This window comes from Panthera tigris, chromosome E1 (assembly GCF_018350195.1).
Source record: "Panthera tigris isolate Pti1 chromosome E1, P.tigris_Pti1_mat1.1, whole genome shotgun sequence".
Classification (NCBI taxonomy): domain Eukaryota; kingdom Metazoa; phylum Chordata; class Mammalia; order Carnivora; family Felidae; genus Panthera; species Panthera tigris.
This window is the reverse complement of record NC_056673.1, coordinates 13239806-13265147: the sequence shown is the minus strand read 5'-3', so window position 1 is coordinate 13265147 and position 25342 is coordinate 13239806. Positions and strand designations below refer to the sequence as shown.

The following is a 25342-nucleotide window of genomic DNA, read 5'->3' as shown; positions in this document are numbered from 1 at the left end:
GCAAAGTACACTGATCCCGAGGTAGCTGCATGCCGATCCTGCACTTCATCGGGGAGCCCTCGTGGGTAGTGCAAGATGCCTGCCTGCTCAGGGCCAGGTAGGTCCCACGGGTACCATGTCTCTCTATGACACTTAGACTGTGGTTGTGAGCACAGGTTGGGTGGCTTAAGTGTATACTCTTCATGTTGGCGGGGGTGGGGGTGGGGTCTTATCTTCCAGATTCTTCCTCTATCCAAATATCAAAGAATTTCAGATCTTGTTTCCCCAAAAGCAGAGATTGCAGGCTGACCAAGCCCACAGACCTGTTTTATTGGGTGCCACCCTGCAAAAATAGGAGATACCAAATTTCCAGTTTGAAAATTTGGAAAACTGGATTTGACGCTTGTAGGCAGATCCATGAATGACAGTAATCCCCAGAGCCGGTAGCACAGCAACACTGGGCCAGGCAGAGGCCCCAGTGTTGTCCAGCTTACCTCCATCTCCTCGGAGGACAGCCTCTGGAATGTGGAGCTGCACTCCTGCCTGCAGGAAACTGCATGCTCCCAAGAGTCTTGGCGGGGGGCGGGAGGGGTTCCCATGAACACCTCGGTGCCCATGAGTCCTCCCCCACCCCCCCCCCCGCCCCCGCAAGGTGCAGCAGCACATAAATGACACATGGGAAGTTCGGAATTCCCTGCCCCCAGTTCCAGTGAAGGTGCTTCCAGACGTTCCCACAGAGGCAGCCCTGACCAGACAGCAACAGGCAGGCCTGGGATTAGCTGGGCTTCGTCTCAGAAGTGGACGGGGACCAAGCTAAGCCAGCCCGACGACCAGAGCTCTAGTTGTCATCCATCCCCAGATGTCCCTACCCCACGCCTCAGCGAAAACCCCTTATGAATTCCAGCACTTTATTTGGGCACAAGATGTCAGGTATGGGCAGCTTCATACTGCCCCATTTCCACAGGAACCAGAGCAATGCTTGTTCCCAGATGTGAATTAGTAAGCTAAATTCAGAAGTAGAATTGGCACCTCCAAACAGTAAGATAAAAATGCTTTTGTATCAAAGTTGTGATTAAAAAAATATAAAGTTAAACGCACAGGCATAGAGATGGCAATCCTCAGAACTGCCCTGAAATGTCAGCCTCGAATTTCGTCTAAGTCTCGTAAGCAGGTGAATCCTGGGGAGGTCAGCGCCCCTTGGGGAAATGGGGTGTAATGGGGTGAACTGTGAGCCTGCCTGGCTTCCACATGGGCAAACCTCTGTAGCACCTCTGGTAGTGTGTCGAGTCCCTGCCGGGGAAGGCAGGGAAAAACATGGGGCACAGTCACTGCAGAGCTGAGACACAGGGACAAGGCCAAGCCCTACAGTTGGGACTGAGTGTGGGAAAGGCCGGCCCCGCCTGGCATCCTCCGACTTTGTGGTGGCTCTCATGAAGTGGGGCCTCTGCCCATCTGGTCACTGCTGAGGCCATGCAGCAGCAGAGTCTGCGGGCCAAACCTGTGGTCACTACAGACTGAATACAATTCAACTCCAGGCCCTTACTTTCCATCAGTGTCTGCAGGAGAGAGCTGGTCCCAGACGCTCAAGCCAGTGGTGGGAGAGGGGAAGGAAGGCTGAGTCAGGCCAGGGACAGGCCTCTGGGACCAGCTCTGGCCTTTCAGAGCTGGGGCCCAGCACACATCAGAAGCCAAGATGAGGGGCAAACAGAGCGTGGTGGCGTCAATGCAGGCAGGCAGGCACAAGTCAGGGACCGCAGCAGGCTGCTAGGACAGCATGGACTGCTGCACTGCCTTCTGCAGCGACTGCCGCGTCACCAGCAGACGCACCACCTCCTCCGAGCGCTTGGTGAGCCGCTTCCGGGCTTGGTCGTGCGTGACCATGGTCATGTCCCAGCCATTCACCTGGCCCAAGGAGAAAATAGAGCCTACCTCAGTTTTCTGCCCTCTCGGATCTGGAAGCAGGTTGGGTTTTGGGGTCCTGGGTCACCCAAGCAGGCTCCCAAGCTGATGTCTCTTGGCTGAGGGATCACCAAGTACCACAGTTGAGGCACACAGAGGAGAGAGCCAACTTCCTCTGGGGGCAACACCAGCAGGGGCTCCAAACAGTTTCAGGGAGCCTCCCAGGTGCCCCAGGAAGCAGGGGCAGCCCCCAACCCAAGTGCTCCAGACCCTGACCCAAGCGTTATTTTCCTCGTCTGGGACATGTGTTACCTGCATAATCTTGTCTCCAATCTGCAGCCCAGCAATTTCAGCAGGGCCTCCTTCAGATACCCGTGTGACATAAATGCCCTGGAAAGAGACAGCCTAGGTCATTAGACTGGTCCCTTACCCAGAAAGCAAAGCCCAACATGGCAAACTCCCAGCCAACTCTGCACAAGCCTGCCCCCAGCACAGGCTGTGCCAAGACAGCCTAGGGGAGAGCGGGGCTGCCCCACCATGCTCTGGCACCTCCTGCCGGCCTCTTCCTGTTCCTCCTGGACTCCTGAGTGAGTCTTCCTAGGGCTGGGAGGTCCACTCCCCCACCTCCATCCCTATGTATTCCCACCAGATCATTTCTTAAACCTTCTTAGGGAGGACTATTTGAAAGACAGAGGTCTGCTCCCTCCGTGAAGGCCCTGGAAGCAGAGACCCACCATCTCAGGCCTCTGAGCCCAATGGAGAGATCCCAGGCCCCTGGTCTCTCTCACCTTATCTGTCTTGTCTTCTGAGAAAGGATTCTGGGAGGGATCCTGGTCAATTCCACCTCCAATGCTGAAGCCCAGTATTAAATTCTCACCTTGACGCAGCTTGTGAATTTCAACTCTTTGCTGGCAAAGGGAAAAACATGTTGGAGGCAGGTGGGTATGTGGACAACAAATCTGATCTGTGTCCAGCAGTAGCCTCAGGCTGCTAAGCCAGCTCAGAGCCATGCCAAGGGGGTGGGGCCCAGGGCCCTCTTCAAGATTCCAGCTGGTCACCAGCCTGGGAGACGGGGGTGAGACTCAGAACTCAGCCACAACAATCCACCTACGCAAGCTGTGGGAGCCTTGTTCCCCTTCCTATTAGTCTCAGGCACCAACCTTAGTCAACATGCGCTTTAAGCCCCTCCTGGCCCAAGAGCCAGCATGCTATGGCTGCTATGGATTGGGAGGGGAGAGGAAGGGGGCTATGTCCCAGGGGAAGGACCACACAGGGCATAAGGGGTCAGGCCCTGTGGGGGGAGGGGGGAGGGAATCTAGGTACCTTGCTGAGGCAGCTCATTGCTGAGCCAACGCTATCAAGGGCAAGACTGGAGATGCTCCAGAAAAGCAGAGAAGTTCAAACTTGCACAGAAAGGAGAGGAAGGGCTGTCCTGGCCAAGGGACAAGAGCATAGACTTGAAAGTGGTACAGATACATGTCCATGAGATGAGTGTACAGCATAGGTCTGGAACTGGGTGCTGAGGTAAGGCTGGGGCCAGATCAGAAAAGCTGCGGAGTGCGGGCCCAAGAGGCTAGCCCTGAAGGAAGGAGTTTCTCCCTAAGCCCCAGACCTTGCTGTTCATGCAGTGTAGGAGGCAGAAGAGGGTTCTAGGTCTGTGATCCCCAAACTGCCAAGCTCCTTTCAAAGCCCTCAGCAGGCACCCTTCAATCACCAAATAGTAGGGGTGGGACAAGATCACTGCCCGCCCCCGCCCCCTCCCCACCACTCCCCCTCACCCAAAGTTGAGTTCTAACAGGAAGGAAAAAAAACCAAAGTGACTTGATCTGGACGGAGGAAGGATCATTTGCAGCAGGCCTTGAAGGAGTGACAGGAGTCTGGACATCTGATTTTGATTCTGGGCCCACTAGGGCTCCCAGGAGTAAGGTTGGTCATGGTCAGGTTTGAGGCTAGAATGACCACTTGGGTAGTCAGGAGGGCAACGGGTGTATCCCAGAGGTGGGATGTGGAGGCCAGGGAACACGACTACTTGGAAAATGAGGTCAACAGACTTGGGGACTGCCCATGGTGGAGAGGAGTCAAGGGAAACACGCAGCCACCTGGCCTGGCTGAACACAACCATCTCTCAGCTGGTGACCCTGAAGAAGCATTTTGGAGTTCCAGGAGCCACCCAGGCAAGTGTCCAGAAGGCAGAAGGACCTATGAAACCAGAGTTCAGAGGAGAAGCGAAAATGGTTTTAACATTCGCAAAATGGTAACTACATGGGAGGAAGCAGGAAGGAAGCCTCCTCTACCCCTTCCCCAATCCAAAACACAAGAGGGAGAGGCCAGACCCCCACCATGTTCAGACATGATCCTAGTGTTCCCAAGAATTGGAAGGTCATGGTCTTACAGTTTTGAGGAAGGCCTGCGGACCTGCCAGAATAGGAGAGAGGGGAAGCAGGAAGTATAACTAGGCCCACTAGACCTAGGTCCTTGTGCCCAAAAGTGTGAGCTCCTCCAGGCTTGCTCCCCCTCCTCCAAAACAGAACTTTGCACACCATTGACCCACCCTCAAGGTCAGAAGGGAGTACAGGCCCTTGGGCTGGAAGACAAGGCCCTGTCACTGACCCACTAGGTGAAGTCAGGAAGGTTACGGCCCCTTTGTGGTGCCTCCCGTACACCCCCTTTTTTCCATAAGAAGCAAACCTGGCCCCTTCTCTCTGAGGCAGCTAGGGATCTAGAAAGCCAAGGTTGGTGCGGCCAGGGTGAAGCTTAGGACAGCTGTCCCCAGATCCAGAAATGTACTTTCCCAGGCCACAGCTCGTTCTCTAAGCTCAAACTCACATGCCACCTTTATCAGCAGCTTCACACCCTGCCAACTTCTGACTGCAGGAGCTCCGCTGTACACCCATCTGAGATTCTGCGGCAAGTCCCATGGCCTCAGGACTGGGACTTCCATCTGACCCAATGCTGCCTGGCAGGCATTTCTTCTCAGAGATCTGGGTTTTTTCCTGAGGACTTCCTTTAGACGTGGACATGACTAGACTTCTCTCTGGGACTCAGTTTCCCCACCTCCGCCTTGGAGTTTGCCTCCAGGCTTCATTCAGCTTTGGCACTGGCTTCTGAGTCTAATGTCCCAGCCTGCCTTCTTCCCTCTGCCTAGTCTAATAGCATCTGGCACCCAAGACAAGGCAATGGGGGGGGGGGGGGGGGGGGCTGTAGGCAGGGCCCTGAGCTAGCCCGAAGTGCCAGGCGAGGAAACTGGACTTTGCCCCAGGGCTAGGGATCCGGGGAAAGTTTGGAGCAGGAGCGAGCCAACTGCATGAGCCTTCACTCTGGAGCGGGCGGCGGAAGGTCCGAACAAGCAAGCCTGGATGGGAAGGATACTGGGCTGCTACTCAGGCTCAGGCCATCTCCACCCCCCAAGTTTCCTTCTGGGCGGCGGCGTCGGCTGCAGCGGAGGAAGCACTTCCTCATTCCAGAGGCTGCGACTCACGGACGTCGGGCCCGGTGCCCGCCCCCCTCGGCTGCTCAGCTGGGGACTCAGGCCTGGGAAGGGGGCGCTCTCCCGGTATTCCCACAGCTGGGGACTTTCTCCTCAGTCCTTCCCGCAGGAAGGAGTCCGACGCAGCGGCGGTAATGTGCGGGGTCCGGCCTCGGTTCAGGGTCTTCAGGAGGCGCTTGGGTCCCAGCCATCTCTGTTGCCTGGCTGGGGAAGACCGCGGTCCCGCTCAGGCAGAGCCGGGACCAGAGCCCTGGCGCCGGTTTGCAAGAGCCCTGGGTCCAACGCTTTGTCAACCTGTCTGGGGCGTCAGTTTACCTATCTGCAAAGTGGGGACAAGCCAAGACGAGGAGGAGCCCGCGAGCGCACTCACCACCACAGCGGTGACCGGCTGGCCGGGGATGTAGGACATCTCGACCGCAATCTGGCAACCAAGCTCAGCTCAGTGAAGCCCGCAGCGAAAATCCCAGCGGCCGCGCCCTCCTTGGTTAACAAAGGCAACCCAACTCGGCCCGCCCCCTCATGAATAGTTAGCAGATCCCCAGCCAGTCACCGGTCGGAGCGCTGTTCAGCTTTCGGAAGTCCCTGTGCGTGCGCAGAAGGACGGGGAGGGGGTGGAGCGTGCTCGGGGAGCCCGCCGCGTACGCGTCAGGGGGCGGGAGCGAGGTTTTGGCGCATGCGCAACCTGGGTCCTCCCAGCAACCTCCAGCGCAAGATGGCGTGGGGAGGTTGTCTGCCGCTGGCCGTCTGAGGGAACGCTAAGTGTCTGTGTCCGCCGCCGTGTTGCAGGTACCTGGGCGAAACTGGGCAGGGCCGGTCCGAACCCTCAGCCTCCTCTGCGTCTCGCGAAGGTCCGAGATCCGCGAATGGTGGGAGGTCTTGGAAGTCCCGGGGGGGAGGGGCGGCGTGAGCGCAACTCGCCAGGCTCCCGGGGCCACTTGTAACTTGGTTCCCTCTGCAGCTCCGCGAGAAAGCAGAGGCTGAGCCCCGGCGGGTGCGATGGCCGCTGTGGTGGCCAAGCGGGAAGGGCCGCCGTTCATCAGCGAGGCAGCTGTGCGAGGCAACGCCGCTGTCCTGGATTACTGCCGGACCTCAGTGTCAGCGCTGTCGGGGGCCACGGCCGGCATCCTAGGCCTCACCGGCCTCTACGGTTTCATCTTCTACCTGCTTGCCTCCGTCCTGCTCTCCCTGCTCTTAATCCTCAAAGCGGGAAGGAGGTGGAACAAATACTTCAAATCACGAAGACCGCTCTTTACAGGAGGTCTCATCGGAGGCCTCTTCACCTACGTCCTGTTTTGGACATTCCTCTATGGCATGGTGCACGTCTACTGAATGGGGGCAGGGATGACTTTTTTAAAAAACCAGATTGGGAGGACTGTCGCCAGGATTTAACACCGTGTACACTTAGTTTTTAAATTGTTGAATTCGCTGCTTGTTCTGTAACGTTATAACTTATATCTGAAGACGAAGAGTCTGTAATATTCTTCAGATTAAATGAAGCGTGAGACACTTCGTGGAGTTTTTTGCCTACCTTAACTCATACCCCATGTGTGCCGTGGGTGCAAAATTGGAGAGCTGGGACTGGCTTCTGTAATTTCCCTGCATTTACACATAGGCCACCCAGAGAGGGCCAGTAGGGCCTAAATAAAAAGAAAACTTACTGTTAACATCCTGAGAAGTAATAACAGTTAATATTTATTGTGTTTTCTATATGCCAAGCATTGTGCCTTGTACCTTTTACACCCATTATCTCGCTTAATTCTAGCAATATCCTTATGGGGTAGATACGTTATCCCTCGTTGATGAAGCTGGGGCTCTGGTTAAATATACCTCTGCCATTAGAGGCACGGCTAGAAAGAGGCAGAGCCAAATTTCAAATACAGGTCTTTTAATTCCTCTTGCTGTACTGACGAGTGTACCTTTTCAGATTCCAGCCTTCCCTCCCAGTAACCACTGCTTTCAGGTATGAATGGTGCCATTTTAGTTCCATTTCACCTGGTTACAGCTGGTTGTCATTTCCATTTTAAATAAGTTCAAGCTCTTTTCTAGAATATGTCTAATGGAGATTAAACAGACAACATTGAAGCTAAACTTTGGGCTTGTTTAGAGTGTCTGTCTATATGCTAATCTACGATCCCTTCTTGTCGGGGTTGAGGGGTTACATCAGAATAAAGTGCATATACCTAATTGAGAAATATGTATTGCGTTAGAGTTATAGTAGCAAACATGTTGCTCAAGGAATTTATAGTTAACTAGGAAGACCAGTATTACCTAATTTCACAAATATTTAAATTATGGTAAGTGCTGTGAAGAGAGCACATAGGAGCCCCAAACTGAGCTCAGGTTGGGGAGTGGGGATCAAGAAAGCCTTGAGGAGATAACATTACATTTGAGACCTCAGAGTTGAAGAACAGTGTTGAGGAACAAAGTTGAAGAGGCTTCTTGCAAGAAAGCACATGTGTGGGGGCCATTGGGCAGGAGGGAGTTTGACATGTATCTGGAGTTAGAGAAGAGGCCATGACCGGGACCTGGAAGGCTACGGTGGGGATTTTTTGGTCTTGGTCCTAAGAGCAGTTTGGGGGAGCCTTTGGAAGTTTTAGCCAGGAGTGATGTGACATTTGGATTTTCAAAAAAGATCAGCTTTAGATCAGAAGATGATCTGAGAGCTTGAGTCCAAGTCTCCTTTGACACATGGTGTATGGTCTATGGCCAATAACGTAAATGGATCTGGGACCCAGGCCTCCTGAATCCCATTTGGGGCTCTGGACCACATGCTTGCACATGAAGGGAAGAAGCCGGTGAGGCCACAGCTTTGCCTCCCCCTCCCAAAGACCTCTAAACCCTTTCTCAGACCCCGACTAAAGAGGCTCACATTCATGATTTGCATACTCCCCCTTCTTAAACTCCCCCGTCCCCTCAGGGCCTTCTCTGGAGAAGGGAAGATTCACTCCTGATGTGGAGTAAAGGGAGAGTCCTGGATATGGGGGCGGGTGAGGGGGTGGAATAAGTGAACTGATTCACTTAACTATTTCTCTATCTCTAGGCAGTTAAGGTTGTTTGAAATGTTAACTGTTAGAAAAAAAATACTGCAAAGAATATCAATGTCTGTATTGTTTTCAGGGAACTTAATAAGCTCCTAAAACAAGATAAAAGCTTGATTCCAAATGCTTTCCAGAGTTTTATCAAATTACACTCATTGAATGAAAATTACCAGTTTTATCAGTGCCTTCCTAGTCCTTTAATGTTTGCTCATTTAAAGAGTTTCCTTATTTCCATTTGAATTCTTTGCAAGAGAATAAGGAACATAATATATTGCTTACTAATTGTGTCTGCCTCTTTAAGGCTCACTTTCTCCTTACATTTTCCTCTAAAACACGGGGTGACTAAGACTTGAAGGGAAAAAAAAATCAAGACATGTTTACAGTTAAAACTTTTTATTGTTTTATAACCAAATAAAAATATCAGAATACATTTATGGGGCAGGTCTCAGATATTGGCTGCCATCTTTCCTCCTTTAATTCTGTGCACTGGCCTGAGGGGAAACAAAGAGCTGGGAGAAAGGTGTGCCTTTTGGAGACGGTGCTCTTGGGTCCACTGGAGAGTATGCTCTGAGAAAAGTTGTGTCATCTGGGTGGAGGGGAGTGGGTAGCAACCAGGTGGAGTCCTTTTCCGGACATGCAAGATGCCATTCCAAGTGGGGTGATTTAGGGACTCTGCAGGGCACTGTCGTCCATAGCTGGGGTGCTTAGACACCTGGAGGAAGTCATGTTCCCCCTTTACAACTGGTCCCCCAGTAGGGCAGCAAGCCACGGAGAAAGAGCTGATGGGATGGTGGCAAAAAGGCAGCCATGACTGGGCAGTCCTGGTGACCCCTGCATCAGGAGTAGAGGGCGCTTTGCTCTTTCATGGCTGGTCCTCTTGATGGCACATTGGTAGCACCCAGTTTTCAAATCCCGTTAGCCAGCATCATGGCACTCCCAAGGCATGGAATTAATCATTAGGAAACTACTAGGTAGATAGCTTTAGGCCACAGCCTGAATGTGAGCATAGGCGACGGTTCAGGTGATCCTGTAATGTCAGCACGGACAGGAGCTCTGTAGAGGCTGGCGTGCTCATCTACCTGGTGAGGCAACTGGTGTCCTGAGAGAAAGGGACTCTCCCAAACAGAGCTCGAGTTCCCACTTCGCTTGCCATTTCAAAGCCAGTTTCTGTAAGATTTATGAACCTCCCATTCATGCACCAAGATTATGCAAAGAAAGAGGGGGTAGTGGGGAGCTGTGCAAAAGCAAGGAAACTGGCAGTGTGCAGCACTATCCAGAAGCTGTAATGGGGTCACTGGCTTTTCTGAGCACAGACCCATGACATGTAGGGGAGGCCACCTGGAAAGCTTGGCTGGACTTGAAACCATTAGGTTAGGTCCTCTGTGGCAGTGAAGTTTAATGGGGCAGCCCTTAAGATTAAAGAGACTTGATGGAAAGAAAGCCTCATAAAACCGGCTTCAGTCACACTATCTCCATCCAGCTCCTCAATTACTCCTCATGTCAAAGCATTTATTTTACACATGTGGTTCCCTTACCTGGAATGCTTCCCCCATCAACTAGACTGCTTTCAGATTTCGGCTTATATGTCACGTCCTGGGGGAAACCTCTGGCTACTCCACTGAAAATTCGGTCTGTGATTCTATGTGTGACCACTGATTAAGGCTCACCTCCTAGACTGTAAGCACTTGGGCAGGGACAGTTTCTGTGTTTCTCACAACTGTTACCAGATTTAGTCCATCACCTGACAACAGGTACTCAATAAATATTTACCAACTGAATGAAAACTGTAGGGAGACATTTTCATTCCAGTGTAAAACGAATAGTACAATTTTCCCCAGGTTATATGGCTGCCGCAAAGCAATTCCAAAAACAGGCTAAAAGAAACCAGACCAACTCCTAAGCAGTCATGACCCCTGCCCTTTCTGCTTCCTCCCAAATGTAAAAGTATATCAAATCCTAGGGTTTGCTTTAGTGAGGAAGTGAAACACCATAGTAGATCACCCAGATTTTTCACTTTCTATTCAGAGAGCAGGTGGGTTGTTGACAGGTTACCAGTCCAGAGTGAAGGAGCCACTTGCTCCAGAAGGAGCAAGCTTCCCGTTTCGGGGACCATGCCCTGCTCCAGTGGCAAAGCCTTTTGCAAGCCCCTCTGTCCCTCTCCAAAGGCCCCGGTTGGTGGAAGGATGCTTCCCGCCTCCTCTGTGTGCAGAGGAGAACCAAACCCTTCTGGCCTGAGGGAGGCCCAGAGAGAGCACTTCCAAAGAGGACACTCCTTAGCATCCGGGGAGCTGTGCAAACCAACCATGGAGCTTGCTGAGCCACAGGCAGCCCCACAGGCCTTTGCTACCGAGCAGACCAGACAACAGTTAGTGATGAGCTATAGGTCTCTCCCCTTGGGTTTACACGAGGACTCCTCAGACGGTGGGAGAGGGAGAAGGGAGCTAGCCCGGTACTTCACTGTATTCCATCGTGTCCCTTCGTGACAGAGGAGACTTGATGGGACGTTGCAGCCATCAGGAAAAGTTCATTTGCTGAGCGAGGGCACAAGCAACCAAGCAGATTCTCAGCAAAACAGTAGAGCCTCTTGGCATCAGTAACGTCGCCTTGGGGAACAGGGGTGGGAGGCAGGCTTTTCACTGTCTATTCTTTTGTACCTTTTGTTTGGTTTTTGAATCATATAAGTATTATCTAGTCAAAATATTTTACTTTAAATGCATTGAGCATAATGTCACCTTCCCGGGGGTGGGGGTGGGGTGGAATCCTCTTGCTCTCAAAGTAGAATGTGTGTAAGTCTGACCTGAAATCCGCAGCGGCTGCCAAAGCTGGCCTTCTCCTCCCTCAGAACCAGGCGCTGCGTATCTCCTTAACCAGTGCTCTCACACGGGAACGTTCGTACAAATCACCCGAAGTCTTGTTGAAACACAGGTTCTGATTTCGGAGGACGACGGAGGGGGCAGAGACTGCCGTTCCAACAAGCTCCCAGGTGATGCTGATGCTGCTGGTCCACAGGCCACACCTCTGAGTGAGTAGCGAGGCTCTGCAGCCACTAAATGGGGGAAGCAGCATAGTTCAGCAGTGTGGGGCTGGGAAGGAGGAGGGTAGGGAGAGAGGCTGGGGTGAGGGGCGAGGGCCTCCCTGTTAACAACTGCTTCCACCTGCCAAGTGAGCTCCACCTATTCTTATCTCCTTAGCCCTTCAGACCCCGCCTATGAGGAGAAAGCGAGGGAAGGCGGGTAGGGACACTCAGCCCCACAGAACCGCAAGGGAGAAACGACCCAGGCAGCTGGTCTCCCGTTTGGGGGAGACACTATGCCCAGAGCTTCCTGAGGCTAGGCAGGAGGACTGGAGCAGAAGCCTCCCTGCCTCCCCTTCCCCACCTTACCTGGAAACCCTCAGAGGCTGCCTCTCCCCTCAAGGGCTAGCTGCCTCTTTCCAGGCCCAGTCCTTCCCTGGTTGCTTCCTTGGCCACCTATTATTTTATCCCTGAGGGCAAGGCCAAACGTCCCCTTGGATGCCGGCCAAAGTCTTTCTCTGAGGAGCCATCATTCTCAACAGGGATTTGTGAAAGTCTCAGCTAGAGGCTGGAGGAAGGCCAGAGTGGCTGAGCCGGGCTGTGACGTCTGTTGGCTCTGGAAGGAATTACACGTGTGCTCCCCGCACCCGGGGGCCAGGTCAGCATCTCATTTAAGCATCTCTTGGATAGAGCACAGCCCACAGCACATAGCATTCACTGTGTGAATGAATGAATGAACGGAGTTCTCGGAAAAATGACAACATTCGAGTACCACTCAGGCCCCTGGCCTTCCCCACTTCCCTCTCCAAGTCCTCCTCTTCTAGATCCGAGCCACACTGGCCACTAGGAGGCTTCCCTCCCCTGACACACAACGAAAAGCTTGCAGTAAGATCCCAAGGTGCAGAAGAGATGGCTGTGACCGGAAGCACCTCTCCCACGCAAACACAAAGAGTTTTCAGAGCTGCAGGCGGTTCTGCCGCAACATCTTCACCAAATCTGCTCTCAGCGAACACCTCTGGCTATGCCTCTGCTGTCTGCAGGTTCTGTAGCTGCTCCACATTCACCTTTCCATTCCCCGGGTGGCCAGACCTGTGTGGGGGGGAGTAGGGGGCACACAGAGGACAACTGGGGACCCTGTGAAGAGGGCAGGCCTCCCTAAGGGCAGACCCCACCCGCGGCAGCCTCTCGCTGGTGGCACTGCAGACAGAGAGTTCGCAGAGACGGGCAGACTGGCGGAGTCCCTGGCCACAGCCCAGGTCCGTGTAGGTGCTCGGGCCGGGGCCTCCGGAGCTGTACCAGCAATGAGCAGCTGCCCTGTGGTGGCACCCTGAGGGCACCGGGGCCTCCCAGAGCAACAGGCAAGGCTGGTCCCACAGCCAACACCAGCGGGGTGGTCATTCTTCCCTCTCACAGGCTGAGGAGCTCAGGGAGCACATTGGGAACTGCTGCTGGGACCCCAGCCTCCCTGCCTCCATGCCCCAGCCCTGTCTCTGTCTTCCTCACTTCTCTCCCTCCTTTGCCTGCCTCTCCTTCCCAGTCCATTTCTCACTCCTGCCCTGCACAGGCCCAGCTCCCCACTGGAAGCTGCCAGTCCCTGAGTCAACAAAGAATGAAAGCTGGGAACTAGAGGAAAGTCCCCCGGTCCGGGCCAGTAAATGGATATGGTTTACAAAAGGAGAGTTAGCAGCCCAGCCTGACTGAGCAAGAGGATCCCCTGTGTGCAGCCCCCAGTTGGGGAAATAAAGGGCGTTTACAGGCCCAAAACGGGCCACGTACCTGCTCAAGGACACACAGGCAGAAGGAGAGGCCTAAGGCCAGCCTCCTGACCCAGCCCAGGGCCGCCTCCTGCACCAGGCTGAGGTCGCATCTGCAGATACGGCCAGGCTCCCCAGGGAAGGGCAGCCTGCAGGCCCACCTGTCAACATACCACCACCCTCCTAAGGCGAGGGCAGCTCCAGAATTTCTGGAAGGCATCTGATGAGGAGTAGGGGAATGGGGGGCTTGATAAGGCAGAAAAGCATCATGGAGAAGAACTGGATTCTAGAGACATACTGACTAGGTTCAAATCCCAGCTCTGCCATTTATTAGCTGTGTGACTTGAGCAAGCCACAACCTTTCTTGCCTCGGTTTCCTCATTAGAACAGGGACTGTGAGTGTCCACCTCATTAAGTTGCTGAAATGGGTTCATACAAACAAAGAGCTCAGAGAGGAGAGGTGCCAGGCAGAGGAAGCCTGAGGAAATGACATGGTACTCTTGTCTTAATTCTGGGATAGCACGGCAAGCAGACTGCTTTGTGGTAACTTAGGGGTGTTGAGGAAATAATGGGGATCACAAAGGAGCTAAAGCACCCCTGTCCCCCACAAAGTCCAGCTTGGGTGGGTGCTCCTGCGTCCCGGATGTCCTGCCTTGTGTCCAGGTCACCCTGGAGCAGGGAGGAGAGGAGAGGGCCAGGCCGTCTCTGCAAGGCTTGTTCTCGGGTCCTCAGCCCAGCAGCCCCTCACCTGGCGGGCAGCCATTCTCCTTCTGGCTGCCGCCTCCGTGCTGTGCCTCCGGCTGCTCGGCCAACCCAGGCCCTGCCGCCGCCTCCTCTGGCTCTGGGGTCCCGTCCTGTTGCGAGGACTCAGCCAGGACCCGTAGGACACTGGGCAGGACAGGACCCAGTTAACCCTGGCCTGCAGAGCCCAGCCCACCTTCCCCAGACTGGCGGGGTGGGGGCGTGGGGCAGGCCCTGTAGAGCCCCTCGCCCTGTGGGGGGCACCCCTCTTCCTCCAGCAGCTCAGCCAGGAGGCATGGGCAATGAGGGCTCCGTCTGCGACCAGGGTCAGGGCTGAGGGCTCAGCCTGCATCAGGGCTGGGTTCAGTCCAGGCAAGTGATGCGGGCTGACCCTCCACCTGCTGTCCCAGGCCGCGGTGGGGTGGAGGGAGTGCCCAGGTGCCCATCTGGAGCCCACCATCTGCAATTGCCCATTCTGATCCCAGCTCCTCCAGAATGGCTGGGTCAGAACCCCTTTCCCCTTCCAGTATGCCCACAGACATCAGGATTTCCCACTCATACTATGTTCTGCTGCTATGAATACACGCATACACATCACCATGCTCAGGGCCCGAGAGAGCCTGGAAATGGCCCCCACAGGAAAAAACAAGAAATCTATCGTTTTCTTCCGTTACCACTCCAGCTACCCTCAACCCCAGCCAACCAGGACTACCAAGTCCAAGAATCCTAAAACATAAGTGCTAGCATGCTCACGGAGAGAGAAACTGAGGCCCAAGGAGGCCTCGGACTTGTCTGAAGTCACATGGCAGATAGCGGCAGAGTCAGGCCTGGAAACCACGTCCCCTGCCCATGGCCTCTGGAGGCCTTTTCTTCTGCCAGCTGCTCTGAGGCTGTATCCAGCTCTATAAAGCATGTTCTCAGAACATTCCACCTTCCACGGCCCTTCCAGGGGAGCTCCCAATGGCCCTGCCGCCACACACCAAGCATTACCATCCAACCAGGGTAAAGTTTCTAGGCCAGGGAAGGGAGCTCTGATTAAGGGGGCCCCCACAAAGGTCCCCCCAGGCTGCAGGGGAAGAAGCATAACTGACCTCACTTCCTCGTACTTCTTGTCTCGGTAAAAGTGGCTCTTCTTGATTAAGTAGATAAGTACCAAGTCACAGAAGAAAGCCCCCTGCAGCAAAAGAGTTAGGGTTCATGACTCAGAATCCTAGGTTTCCAGAAAGCACCCTGCCATTTGAAACAGTACCTTCCGTCGGACCCTACAAAAACCCATAAAAAGCACCATTATCCCCAATCAATAGATAGGAAACTGGGCTCAGAAAGAGGCACCTTTGTCCCAGGCCACAAAGTTTGTCCGTGGTACAGCCAAAGTTAGCCCGGAGTTAGCAGATGGACTCCATCTGCTCTATCAGGCCAGGCACCCCTGCGTTGCCCTGACCCCATCCAATCATGTCTTCAACAAATGTCTACTGAGCACAGGCGTTGCAGAGGGAGCAAAGGAAATTCCAGAGGGCCCGTGTTGCAAAAGCAAGAGACACTTCTGGAGATGGGGATGGGGACATGGGGACCAGCCTGAAAATTTTCTTATAATGCCTTTGAGGCCTTGGTCTTAATCCCTCAGGGGGAGGCCTTGAATAGGGGCAGACACAGAACTGTGGCATTCTAGAAATTTCTAACGTTCTTTCTGGTAGTCAGTGTGAGAGACGGGTTGGAGAGGATCTGAAGAACAAGAATGACAGGGGTGGTCAGGGATGGGGCGAACGACAGGATGAGGTTGAGGACGGAGCTAACTCAGGGGAACCCACCCACACCTGTTCACAGGGGCTTTGGACCAGAGTGCATGCACACGCCCGTCTCGTCCACCAGAGGGCCACTCCAGCCGCAGCACGGAGGGGTGGGGGTGTTTCCTACCAGAAAGAGGAGGGGATGAAGCAGGGGGGTGGGCCAAGGGAGACCTGGGCCTCTGACTCAGGGCACTGCACAACTCTTCCCCCGCCCCTGCCCAGATGCCCCAAATGTTATTTATCAACTCCTCCTTCCACAGAGAACACCACCCAACCCAGCCTCCGCCACCACCTTTCCCATTACCTTGATTTCACAGGTATGTACCCCACACCCTCGTGTTCCGATTTACCCACATCATAAGAAAGTAATGACTGACAGTGGCCCCTCTCTAAGAAAGTTACATAAGCAAACACAGGATTCCCTAACTGGGTGTTTGCAGTGAAGAGGAATCCTTTGGGGCTCACTGTCACCCACCACCTCTCAGGAGAACAGCCTTGCTGAATCCTGTGACTTGTTGATACTGTTACACGGTTTTTCCTGGCCTCAATAAAAAGTCCATCCTAGGTCCTGCGAGAGGCCTCCAGTGGGGCCAAGAGGACGAGGCTGCCGGAAACCCTGGCAAGGAACTTGCCAGGATGGGCAAGGGCCACCCACGGACAGCTCCCATGTCTTTAAAAAAAACTTCCAGAAGAAAAAAGGGGCATGACAAGAGATTCGGGGGAAAGCAATGCCCACCCTCCAGCAACTACTTCCTCTCCTGTGCGTCCCTCTGGGCCCAGTTGGACAGATCTGAGGAAGGACCACAGCCTGACTCCCTCGATGCTCATCTTTTTAGCCCCCGGATTTCCAACCGGGGGTGATTTTGTTCCCCGGGGGGCATGTGGCAATTTCTGGAGACATTTCTGGCTTTCACAAGGGGGAGAGAAAGCACTGTGGGCATCTAGCGGGGAGGTAGTGCGATGCTGTTAATCATCTCACAGCACACAGGGTGGCCCCACACAGAAGAGCATTAGCAGTAGGGCCACAGCTGAGCAGCCCTGCATATAGCTGGATCCTGCTTCTTTTTAGCAGCAGTGGAGATGAAGCTTAGAAGTTCAGGGTTGACCCAGGATCCCAGAGAACCCCAGCCCCGCCCCCAGCTCCAGAGCTCCAGGCAGATACCTCTCTGGCTCTGGAAAGAGAAAGTCAGTCAGTCACTGCCACCTGGGGGCTGTTGGCAGGTTTCAAGTCCCAGAAAGCCCTCTTTACCCGCATCCCACTGACCTCGCCCGTTCTTATTCTTTCTGAAGCATAAGGACAGCACCTCTGGAGCAGTGTCCCCCTCCCTGGCCAGTGCTCAGAGGGTGAAGGTGAGGGGAAGGAGGTACTCACAGCACCCATGAGCGCCACCCCAGAGCCAATGTTGATGATTGTGGGGATGATGTTGAACTTCCCTGCCTGTAGCACAGAGAAACACAGCAGGGTGAACAAGGAAGGGCGGACAGCGAGATTCCTAGGTACTCCCAACATGCCCCACTCCAGACCTGCCCAGCCTTAGGATGGGAGATACACCCACACACCTTGCCATTCACCATCACATCAAAGCGGATCCCATAAGCCTTCATGAGGGTGCGGAACTCCACTCCAGCTCCATCTCGGTAATATTTGGCAAACCTAGGGGAGACATGGCCCAGGGGAGACCTTCTGTGCTTGGAAACACATACCAGGCCGCTTTGGAGATTTATGAGCACCCCCGGGGAGGTTGGAGACCCTCTTGCTAACGTTATGGTAAAGACTCATCCAGATCTTTGAAATCCTTACAGACATCCCCCAAGAGGCAAGGGCTTTCCCACGACACACTGGGCCAACCCAGGGCCACTAAAGCACTGATGGAAGTGACCGAGCTAAGAAGCTAAGCCTCAGCTTCCTGGCGAACCCACAGGGTGACAGGAACTTCTCTCCTCTCCCAGTGATGCTCCCAGCTGGCACCCCTCACCTCTCCTCAGCTCCTTCTCCCTACACCTCCCACTCTGACAACCTCCCCTCGGTAAGGGGTGTCATAGTGCTGGCACCCAGAAAAGGACAAAATGTGGCCAGGGTCACAAGACAGCAAGTCTAGCCCCAGTTACCTGAAGTTGTACCCAGAGGAGATTGAGTTTTCTGAAAATTTGTTGTCCAGACGGCTAAAAGAATAGCGAGGGTTGCATTCAGAAGAAGCTTTATCAAGATCACAATCCCATTCAATCTGAATTCCTATCACACCACCCTTGATGAAGAAGAGACAAGAATTAGTGCACAGAACTTTGTGGAGATGGGCAGAAGTCACAGACCGGCTCTTCACCGAGAGCTGGACAAGACGGGGAAAGTGCTCAGGCCACGGGTCAGCCCCGCCGGAGCATCCTCCCAGGAGGAAGGCAGAAGCTTCAGGTCCCTTTGGAGAGGCTGAGAAAAGCACTTTGTGACAGCCCCCACCCCTCAAGTCCCCTGTTTCATGCTTCCAAGGAGAAGGGAACTACTGGAGCCAGCACCTTACATGAGAGCCGGACGCACCAGTGGGGCTCCTTCGGGCTCAGTTTCAACTGATGCCCCCAAGGACTATGAACCAAACAGCAGGTGCTCGCTGTGCGTTTCACTGAGTGCCTGGGTTCTGACAGGCTGTGCGTCAGAGCTAATCCTGAAGACAGTGAGTCCCTGGGGCAGGGGACTCTGCACTACTACCCAACCCCAGGGGTCCCCCTCCTCACCACCCTCTTCCTGGGCCCAGGCCCAGAGCTCTTGGGCCCGCGAGCCCCCAGGCAGAGCTCCTGAGTGCACGCTACCCACCTGCAGGGCTATCTCCTGGAAGTTGCTCCCTGTCCAGCTGACCACAGACCCCAGTCGGAAGATGGGGCAGTAGGGGTTCTCGGGGCCAAAGTGACAGGACTTCAGGAAAGCCTTGTCTTTGGTGTCCAGCACATTGGTCCTGGATGGAGGCCACGAACAGACAGTGAAATGAAGCCGAGACTGGCTGTTCCCAGGCCAGACACAGCCTGACTGACGCAGGAGTCCCAGGGCCTTCACTTGGTCCAGGCTGAGTCCCCGACTTCAGCCCCTACTCAAGTCCTGGCTACTCCCCCTCAGCACCCTCCTCCATTCAAGGACAGAACGCCCCTCCCACAGCAGAGGGGAGGCGTGCCCCAGCATCACCCAGTGGTTCGTTCACATGCAGATGTCGCACACGCCCAGGCACACGGGCCCACGCACAGTGAACAAGGAGGCAGGCCCTAGATCCCCAGGAACCAAGTCCCACATACTTGGAGAAGTTGAATTTGGGGAAACGGATGAAGTTCTTTATGTAAATGGTGAAGTCTTCAGCCTTGCCCAGGAGTGGCTTCCTGCAAATCAAGCCAGGACAGTCTGTCCAGGAGGCCCTGGCCCTGCTCCCTCTGTACATCCCCCCAGGCCTGTGGCACGGCTGAAGCCTGCCTGCTCCCTGGGTCCCCTGGAGCCTTTGCCGAGGACCACCAATTTGTTCATGTTGGGGTGATCCTCAGGCCTTTGTGGGGCGTCCTCAGAAAGAGGATCTCAGAGTACACATGTCTCCACCATCAGGCTGAGACCCGCTCACTGCCCGGGTAGCTCTTCAGGGTCCCCAGGCCATAGCCACTCACGCTGGCCTGGACTTTGTCTCCACTGGGCACCAGGCGAAGATCTCGCAGGTGCCCCTTTGCATGTTCCCCACCCGAAGGCAGCGGCCAGTCCGCACTCCTGCGAGATTGGGACAGGAACAATGCTATAAGCCTCCTGGCTCCAATCTCCCCGCTTTGCTCCCAAACCCGCCATTCCAGGCCTCACCATTTCCAGCCACAACGGGCTCCCCAGGAGGGCAGTCACTGTCTCTGTAACACAAGGCATCCGGAATGCTTTCACTCTGCCGGAAGAGAAGGGGCACCTGGCTGGGCGTTCCCCTGCAGGGGCTCCAGTTCATAACCAAGGCCCCAACCCAGGTGTTGGGACGGGGGTTCCTCCCCTGAGTGGGGCCACACACACCCTGGGAAACCTGCTTCTCTCCCCCCAAGCGATGCAGGTCTGTGCTCCAGTGTACATATCCTCCGGGCATTGGAAGGGGGCAGAAACCCCTACTTCAGGAGAAGGGTAGACCCCAACCACTGATGGAGGCTCATCCCCCCACCCCCAGCTTTCTGCACCAAATCAAACCTCAGCACAGGTTTTCTGCTGCTGGTTGGGGGTCACGATCAAGTTGGTGATGACAAAGAAGACGTTCTCTCCCTGAGAAGCCAGAGAGGGGTTGAGGGACATCCTCTTACCCTCTCGGGGACCCTCCTTCCCAGGATTCCTGGCAGGGGTTGTTGAGGACAATGGGGCCACAAAATCAGTGGATCCCACCCATTTGCCCACTGACTCTGAAGTCCTTGAGTAGATGTCCTTCGATAGGTCCCTTTCAGGCCCACAACCCCAAACTGGCCCCATCCACGGATCCCTATTCTGACCTCAGCCCCTGGGATCTAAGCCCAGATCTGGGAGAAGAGGTACTGACAGGGTGGCCAAGGCCCTGGCCCGGGCAGTTGTGAATAGGCCAGGGAGCCATTCCCAAGGGCAGCAGCTAATGTACGGGAGCAGTTCTCTGTGCCAGGCCACCTGACTCACACTGATCTGGAACTCCTTGGGGCCCCATTTGGTCTCTACAGGCTCAGGGTTTGTTGGGAAGGGAGCGGTCCCATAGGTGCTGTCAAGGAGGACAAGGGGTTGGTGTTGGGGGAAGGATCTGTGCAGGGTCTCCATCTGCAAACCCTGGCAGCTGTCCCGGGCCAAGGGAGAAAATTGATGAAGTCCCTGGGTACCTCAGCAGCTTCCTATGTGACCCACCCCAAGTCAAGCCCTACTAGCTGAGGTCCCAGTGCTGGGTGGGGCTCAGACCTGGGGTGGGATGACGTAGTCCGCAACATCCCAAAGTCGCTCTCCGAGCTCAGAGGTGTTGGTGAAGGTCACGCCCTTGACTTTCGTGATGATACTGCTCTGCAGGGAGGTATCAGTGTCTTGGTAACCCTTCTTCACCAGGAACACCCACCTGTAGGAAGACGGCCCAGCAGGTGGGCATCAGCGTCACTGCTGCCCTCTGGGAATTTTCCCCGGGGTATTCATCTTTCCCCAGCTCCTGGGCAGGGGCCACGACGGGACTGCTGCCTGAGACCCAGTCCTGCAAGCAGCAGAGGCGACAAGCAACCCCGAGAGCAGGAAGATGGCTGCCCTCGGGCTAAGGCCTTGAAGCTGGCCCAGGCTGTGCCAGCCCGCTCACCCCTGCACTGGTGATGTGACCTCGGGAGGGCCGATGAACTCCGGGGGTCAGCACAGGGACAACAGTGCCTCCCTCCAGGGGTGTGAGGACAGTTAAAGGAAATGGGCACAACCTGAAACTAATCATGAGGACACCTCAAACAAATCCAACCTGGGGCATTCTACAAAACAAGAGTACAAAATCCTATACTCTTGGGGCGCCTGGGTGGCTCAGTCGGTTAAGCGTCTGACTTCGGCTCAGGTCATGATCTCACGGTCCGTGAGTTCAAGCCCCGCGTCGGGCTCTGTGCTGACAGCTCAGAGCCTGGAGCCTGTTTCAGATTCTGTGTCTCCCTCTCTCTCTCTCTCTGACCCTCCCCTGTTCATGCTGTCTCTCTCTGTCTCAAAAATAAATAAACGTTAAAAAAAAAAAATTTATAAAAAAAAAAAAAACAAAATCCTATACTCTTTGACACCCAAAACACATGCAATAAAAGAAAAAACAGATGAGTGGAACTTCATCAAAACTAAAAACTTTTGTGCATCAAAGGACACTGTCGAGCAAATGAAAAGATAACCCACAGAAGGGGAGAAATATTTGTGAATCAGATAGCTGGTCAGGGTCTGGTACCCAGAACATATAAAGAACTCTTACAACTCAGCAATAAAAAACACAAATAACCCAGTTAAAAAAAAAAGGAAAATAACGAGTGTTGGTGAGGCTGCAGAGAAACGGGTACCTGCCACGGTACAGCTGCTGTGGCAAAGTCTGACCGTTCCTCAAAAGGTAATGATCTGTCCTCGCAACTTCACTCCAAAATATACACCCCAGAGAACTGGAAACCCACGTGCACACAAAAACTTGCACACGAATGGTCTCGGCAATGTTGTCTGTGACAGCCAAAAGGGAGAAACAACCCAAATGTCTGTCCACACAGAAGAACAGATAAACAAAACGCGGTTTATCCATACAGTGGGATCATGTTCAGCCATAAAAGGAATGAATGACTGATATACGCGACAGCATAGGTAAACCTTGGAAACATTCTGTTAAGTGAAGTAAGGGAGAATGCCAACCCACTGCTAGCAGTTAGTTACGGGTTTCCTCCTGGGGTGATGGAAAGGTTCTGAAACAAGATAGCGGTGACAGTTGTAAACATGGTGAGTATTCTAAAAGCCACTGAATCGGATAATTTTAAATGCTTGAAACGGTGCGTTACATACTATGTGAATTTTACTTCAATTTAAAAACTGTAATAAAGTAAAAATCCTGCACTCTTCAAAAAACATCAGTGTCATGAAATACAAAGACAGTCTCAGGTACAATTACAGATTAAAGGAGACTAAGGAGATAAGACAAATGAATGCAAGGCAGGATTTCAGATTTTTTTTTTCTTTTTTTTTTTTTTTGCTATTAAAGGTAATTATTAGGGGTGCCTGGGTGGCTCAGTCGGTTGAGCGTCCAACTTCAGCTCAGGTCATGATCTTGCGGTCTGTGAGTTCGAGCCCTGCTTCGGGTCTGTGCTGACAGCTCGGAGCCTGGAGCCTGCTTGGGATTCTGTGTCTCCCTCTCTCTCTGCCGCTCCCCCACTCATGCTCTCGCTCTCTCTCTCTCTCTCTCTCTCTCTGTCAAAAATAAACTTAAAAAAAACAATTTTTTAAATAAAAAATAAATAAAGGTAATTATTGGAACCATTTACAAAAGGTCTGTAGGTTAGAAAATAATATTGATTCAATGTTAATTATCTAATTTCCATAGCTGTACTTGGTTAAATAAGAGAATTCCTTGGTTTTAAGAAATACACACCAAAGTATTTAGTGGTAAAGGGGCATAATGTCTGCAACTTCCTCTTAAACAGAAAAAATTGCATATATACACACACATCACGTGTGTGGAGAGAAAAAGGGAAAAGGACAACACAAACGTAGTAAAATGTTAACATCTGAGCAATCTAGGTGAAGGACGTTTCAAAAAGTTTATGCTACTCTTGTAACCTTTCTGTAAATCTAAAATTATTTCAAAATATCAAAAAAAAATTGTTTTTTCAATGAGATGGCACATGTAAATTGCTTAGCACAGTGCGTGCCAGGCCAGGGAAGAGCTCAATAAATACAACTCATCAACTTACTGATGACGTGACAGTTAAGGTTAGAGACTATACAGCTTGACCGCTTGGGAAAGTTGGGAGGCCAGGAGAGGGCAGGAAGCTGTCTGCCTGAGGTCATGCAGGAGTGATGGGGGATGGCCTTCACCTCCCATGATGCCAGTAAGGGTTCTTTGCATAGCAGGTGCCAACCAAAATGTGCCCACCCTCTTCATCTCTGGAGGCAGACCTGCTATGCCCTAAGCCCTAGATTCTCCTTGTCTCCAAGGAACCCTGAGAGGGCTGGGACAGTGAGCCAACATTAGTAGGCACAAACTGGGCCCAGCCTGGACAGAAACATTGAGCAAATTCTCAGGGAACAACACTCATTCATTCACTCATTCATTCATTCATTTCACACCTACTTCCTAGCAGTTAGGTGATGCCAGGCCCTGCCTGCCTTCATAGTGTCTCCAGAATGGACGGGAGTCAGGCATTAAGCAAACGATCCCTGTGGAATGCATCAGAGTTATTCGAGAACGTGGGTCTGAAGCATGAGCGGGCGCTAACCAAGGAGAGGCGTAAAGGCGCACGTGGCTGAGGAACAGCGTGTCCAAAGGCCCTCAGGTGGGAGGCATGCAGGTGCCTTGGGATGAAGCTCCACGGGCAGTTGGGGCAGTGGGGGCATTTGGCCTCCTAGTGAGGTCAGGGTGGCGCTCCCAGGAGGAGCATCTGTTCCTCCCCCAGTCAGGAAATAGTAGGGACTCAACAGCATTTACTGAAGCAGCAAAAGAGGCACACCAGCCTCCCAGACATCTGGTGTCATTTCCTCCCTCCACCTGTTCCCTCCCTCCTTGGGGGGGAGGGTACTGAACAGTGCCTGGCCCAGCAACTCCAAGGAGCTGCCCCCTCTGCCCATGGTGCCAGCTCCCGCCAGATGGGAGGGGGGAAAGGTAGAGGCAGAAGGTCCGGCTGGGTGCCTGGTAGAGGGCCTCAGGGCAGGACCCCCAGCGGGACACCAGAGAGGCCGCCTGCCCGGGGTGTGCTGAGTTGACCAGAAGGGAGTGCTGGGACATACCAGGCTGCTGAGTTGTCCCGGCCAGGAGCTTGCCACTGAGCTCAGTGATTATAAATAACCCACCCGGTGCCTGGGCCTGCACCAAAGAGACCAGGGAGGCTCCCAGAGAGACAGCTGGAGCCAGGCCCCTGCGTCTTTGCCCCTTTCGAGTGGCCCCGACCCCAGGGCCCCGGCCCAGAGGAAGGAGCTGCCCACGGAGAGGCTGATAAATGAAGGAACACAGATTTCCCTGCCCGCATCTCATCACCTCCAGAGCCGGTGGGGGAAGAGGGCTCTCTCCTTACCTGCCACCCTTAGACCTAAGAGCCCCTGGCCGAGCCCGAGGAACGCTCGTCCAGGTCCCAGGTCCCTGGAGGGGGCAGCCGTGGCCCCGCGCCTCCCCCACCCCCCGACAGCCCCCGGAGAACTCACACCACCAGGTAGGTCAGGATGGAGACCTGCAGCAGCCGGTAGAGCAGGCCCACCTTCTTGTTCTTGGCGATGACATATTTCTCGGTCTTGTAGTCCAACAGCGACTGGGAGAGCCCCTTGCAGCCCGCCTGCCCCATGGCGCTGCCTCACCTGCGCCTGCGGCCCGGGCCTCCGCTCGGGTGCCGCATGGGAGTTGCCTCTCGCCGCTGCTCCCCGCGGGTCCTAGGAGGCTCGGCACTGCGGCTCCCGAGGGCGCGACTCCAAGCAGCGGGGTCGCCGGCCGGGCGTGCAGGGCGAGGAGCGCGCGGGGGCACCGGTCGCTGCGGGCGAGGCTGCGGAAGCCGCGGCCGGGGCCCGGGGGGTGGGGGTGGGGTGGGGGTGGGAATGGGGACGGGGGCGGCGCCGGGCCGCGACCTTGCTGCCACCTCGCCCTCTTCCTCCTCTGCTGACGGCGACACCCCGACCATCTGCCATCTGCCGGGCCACCGGCCGGCGAGGGCACTCCTGAGGCGCAGGACCGCACGTGCGGCGCAGGAAATCGGAAATCCGGCGCTGCAGGGGCGAGGAGAGGAGAGTAGGCAGGGCTGCTTTTCAAACCCACCTTTCTCTACTCCCAAAGAAATCCCAGGGGGCGTTGAATAGATGGAATAGATAGGGAAACTGAGGCCAGGGGAGGAGGGACCTACAGCGCAGGAAGTGAGGAGGGGTTGAAAAAAAGTTGGAGGCAAACACACCAGGTTTCTTGATTTTTCCTGCTCTCTGGGGAACCTTGATTCTCACCACTCAGGCTGAAAACACTGAAGACAGGCCCGACCCA

General features: G+C 54.3%; 3 protein-coding genes across 10 annotated transcripts; 1 reads left to right on the top strand and 2 right to left on the bottom strand.

Moving 5' to 3' along the window:
* Positions 1-182: 182 nt before the first annotated feature.
* Positions 183-5920, bottom strand: TAX1BP3 (Tax1 binding protein 3). Its single transcript, XM_007076156.3, has 4 exons — positions 5736-5920; positions 2667-2786; positions 2191-2268; positions 183-1881 (listed from the first exon to the last, which is right to left on the bottom strand). The coding sequence occupies exons 1-4, from the start codon at positions 5772-5774 to the stop codon at positions 1744-1746; spliced, it is 375 nt and encodes a 124-aa protein (XP_007076218.1). The 5' UTR covers positions 5775-5920; the 3' UTR covers positions 183-1743.
* A 104-nt stretch (positions 5921-6024) lies between these two features.
* Positions 6025-6874, top strand: EMC6 (ER membrane protein complex subunit 6). Its single transcript, XM_007076154.3, has 2 exons — positions 6025-6151; positions 6324-6874. The coding sequence occupies exon 2, from the start codon at positions 6362-6364 to the stop codon at positions 6692-6694; it is 333 nt and encodes a 110-aa protein (XP_007076216.1). The 5' UTR covers positions 6025-6151; positions 6324-6361; the 3' UTR covers positions 6695-6874.
* A 1730-nt stretch (positions 6875-8604) lies between these two features.
* P2RX5 (purinergic receptor P2X 5) lies at positions 8605-24827 on the bottom strand. 8 transcript variants are annotated; one of them, XM_042967824.1, is made up of 14 exons: positions 24526-24827; positions 20596-20746; positions 19876-19947; positions 19513-19588; positions 19329-19425; positions 18972-19052; positions 18502-18640; positions 17808-17944; positions 17259-17352; positions 17071-17136; positions 15726-15821; positions 15003-15085; positions 13919-14058; positions 8605-12345 (listed from the first exon to the last, which is right to left on the bottom strand). In XM_042967824.1, the coding sequence occupies exons 1-14, from the start codon at positions 24660-24662 to the stop codon at positions 12260-12262; spliced, it is 1455 nt and encodes a 484-aa protein (XP_042823758.1). In that variant the 5' UTR covers positions 24663-24827; the 3' UTR covers positions 8605-12259. The 8 variants fall into 8 exon arrangements, 6 of the variants coding, with proteins under 6 accessions (XP_042823758.1, XP_042823754.1, XP_042823752.1 ...); XR_006211491.1 differs by lacking the exons at positions 13919-14058; positions 15726-15821 and having other exon boundaries at positions 8605-11006; positions 11201-12505; positions 24526-24825; XR_006211490.1 differs by lacking the exons at positions 13919-14058; positions 15726-15821 and having other exon boundaries at positions 8605-11449; positions 11786-12505; positions 24526-24825.
* Positions 24828-25342: the final 515 nt, after the last annotated feature.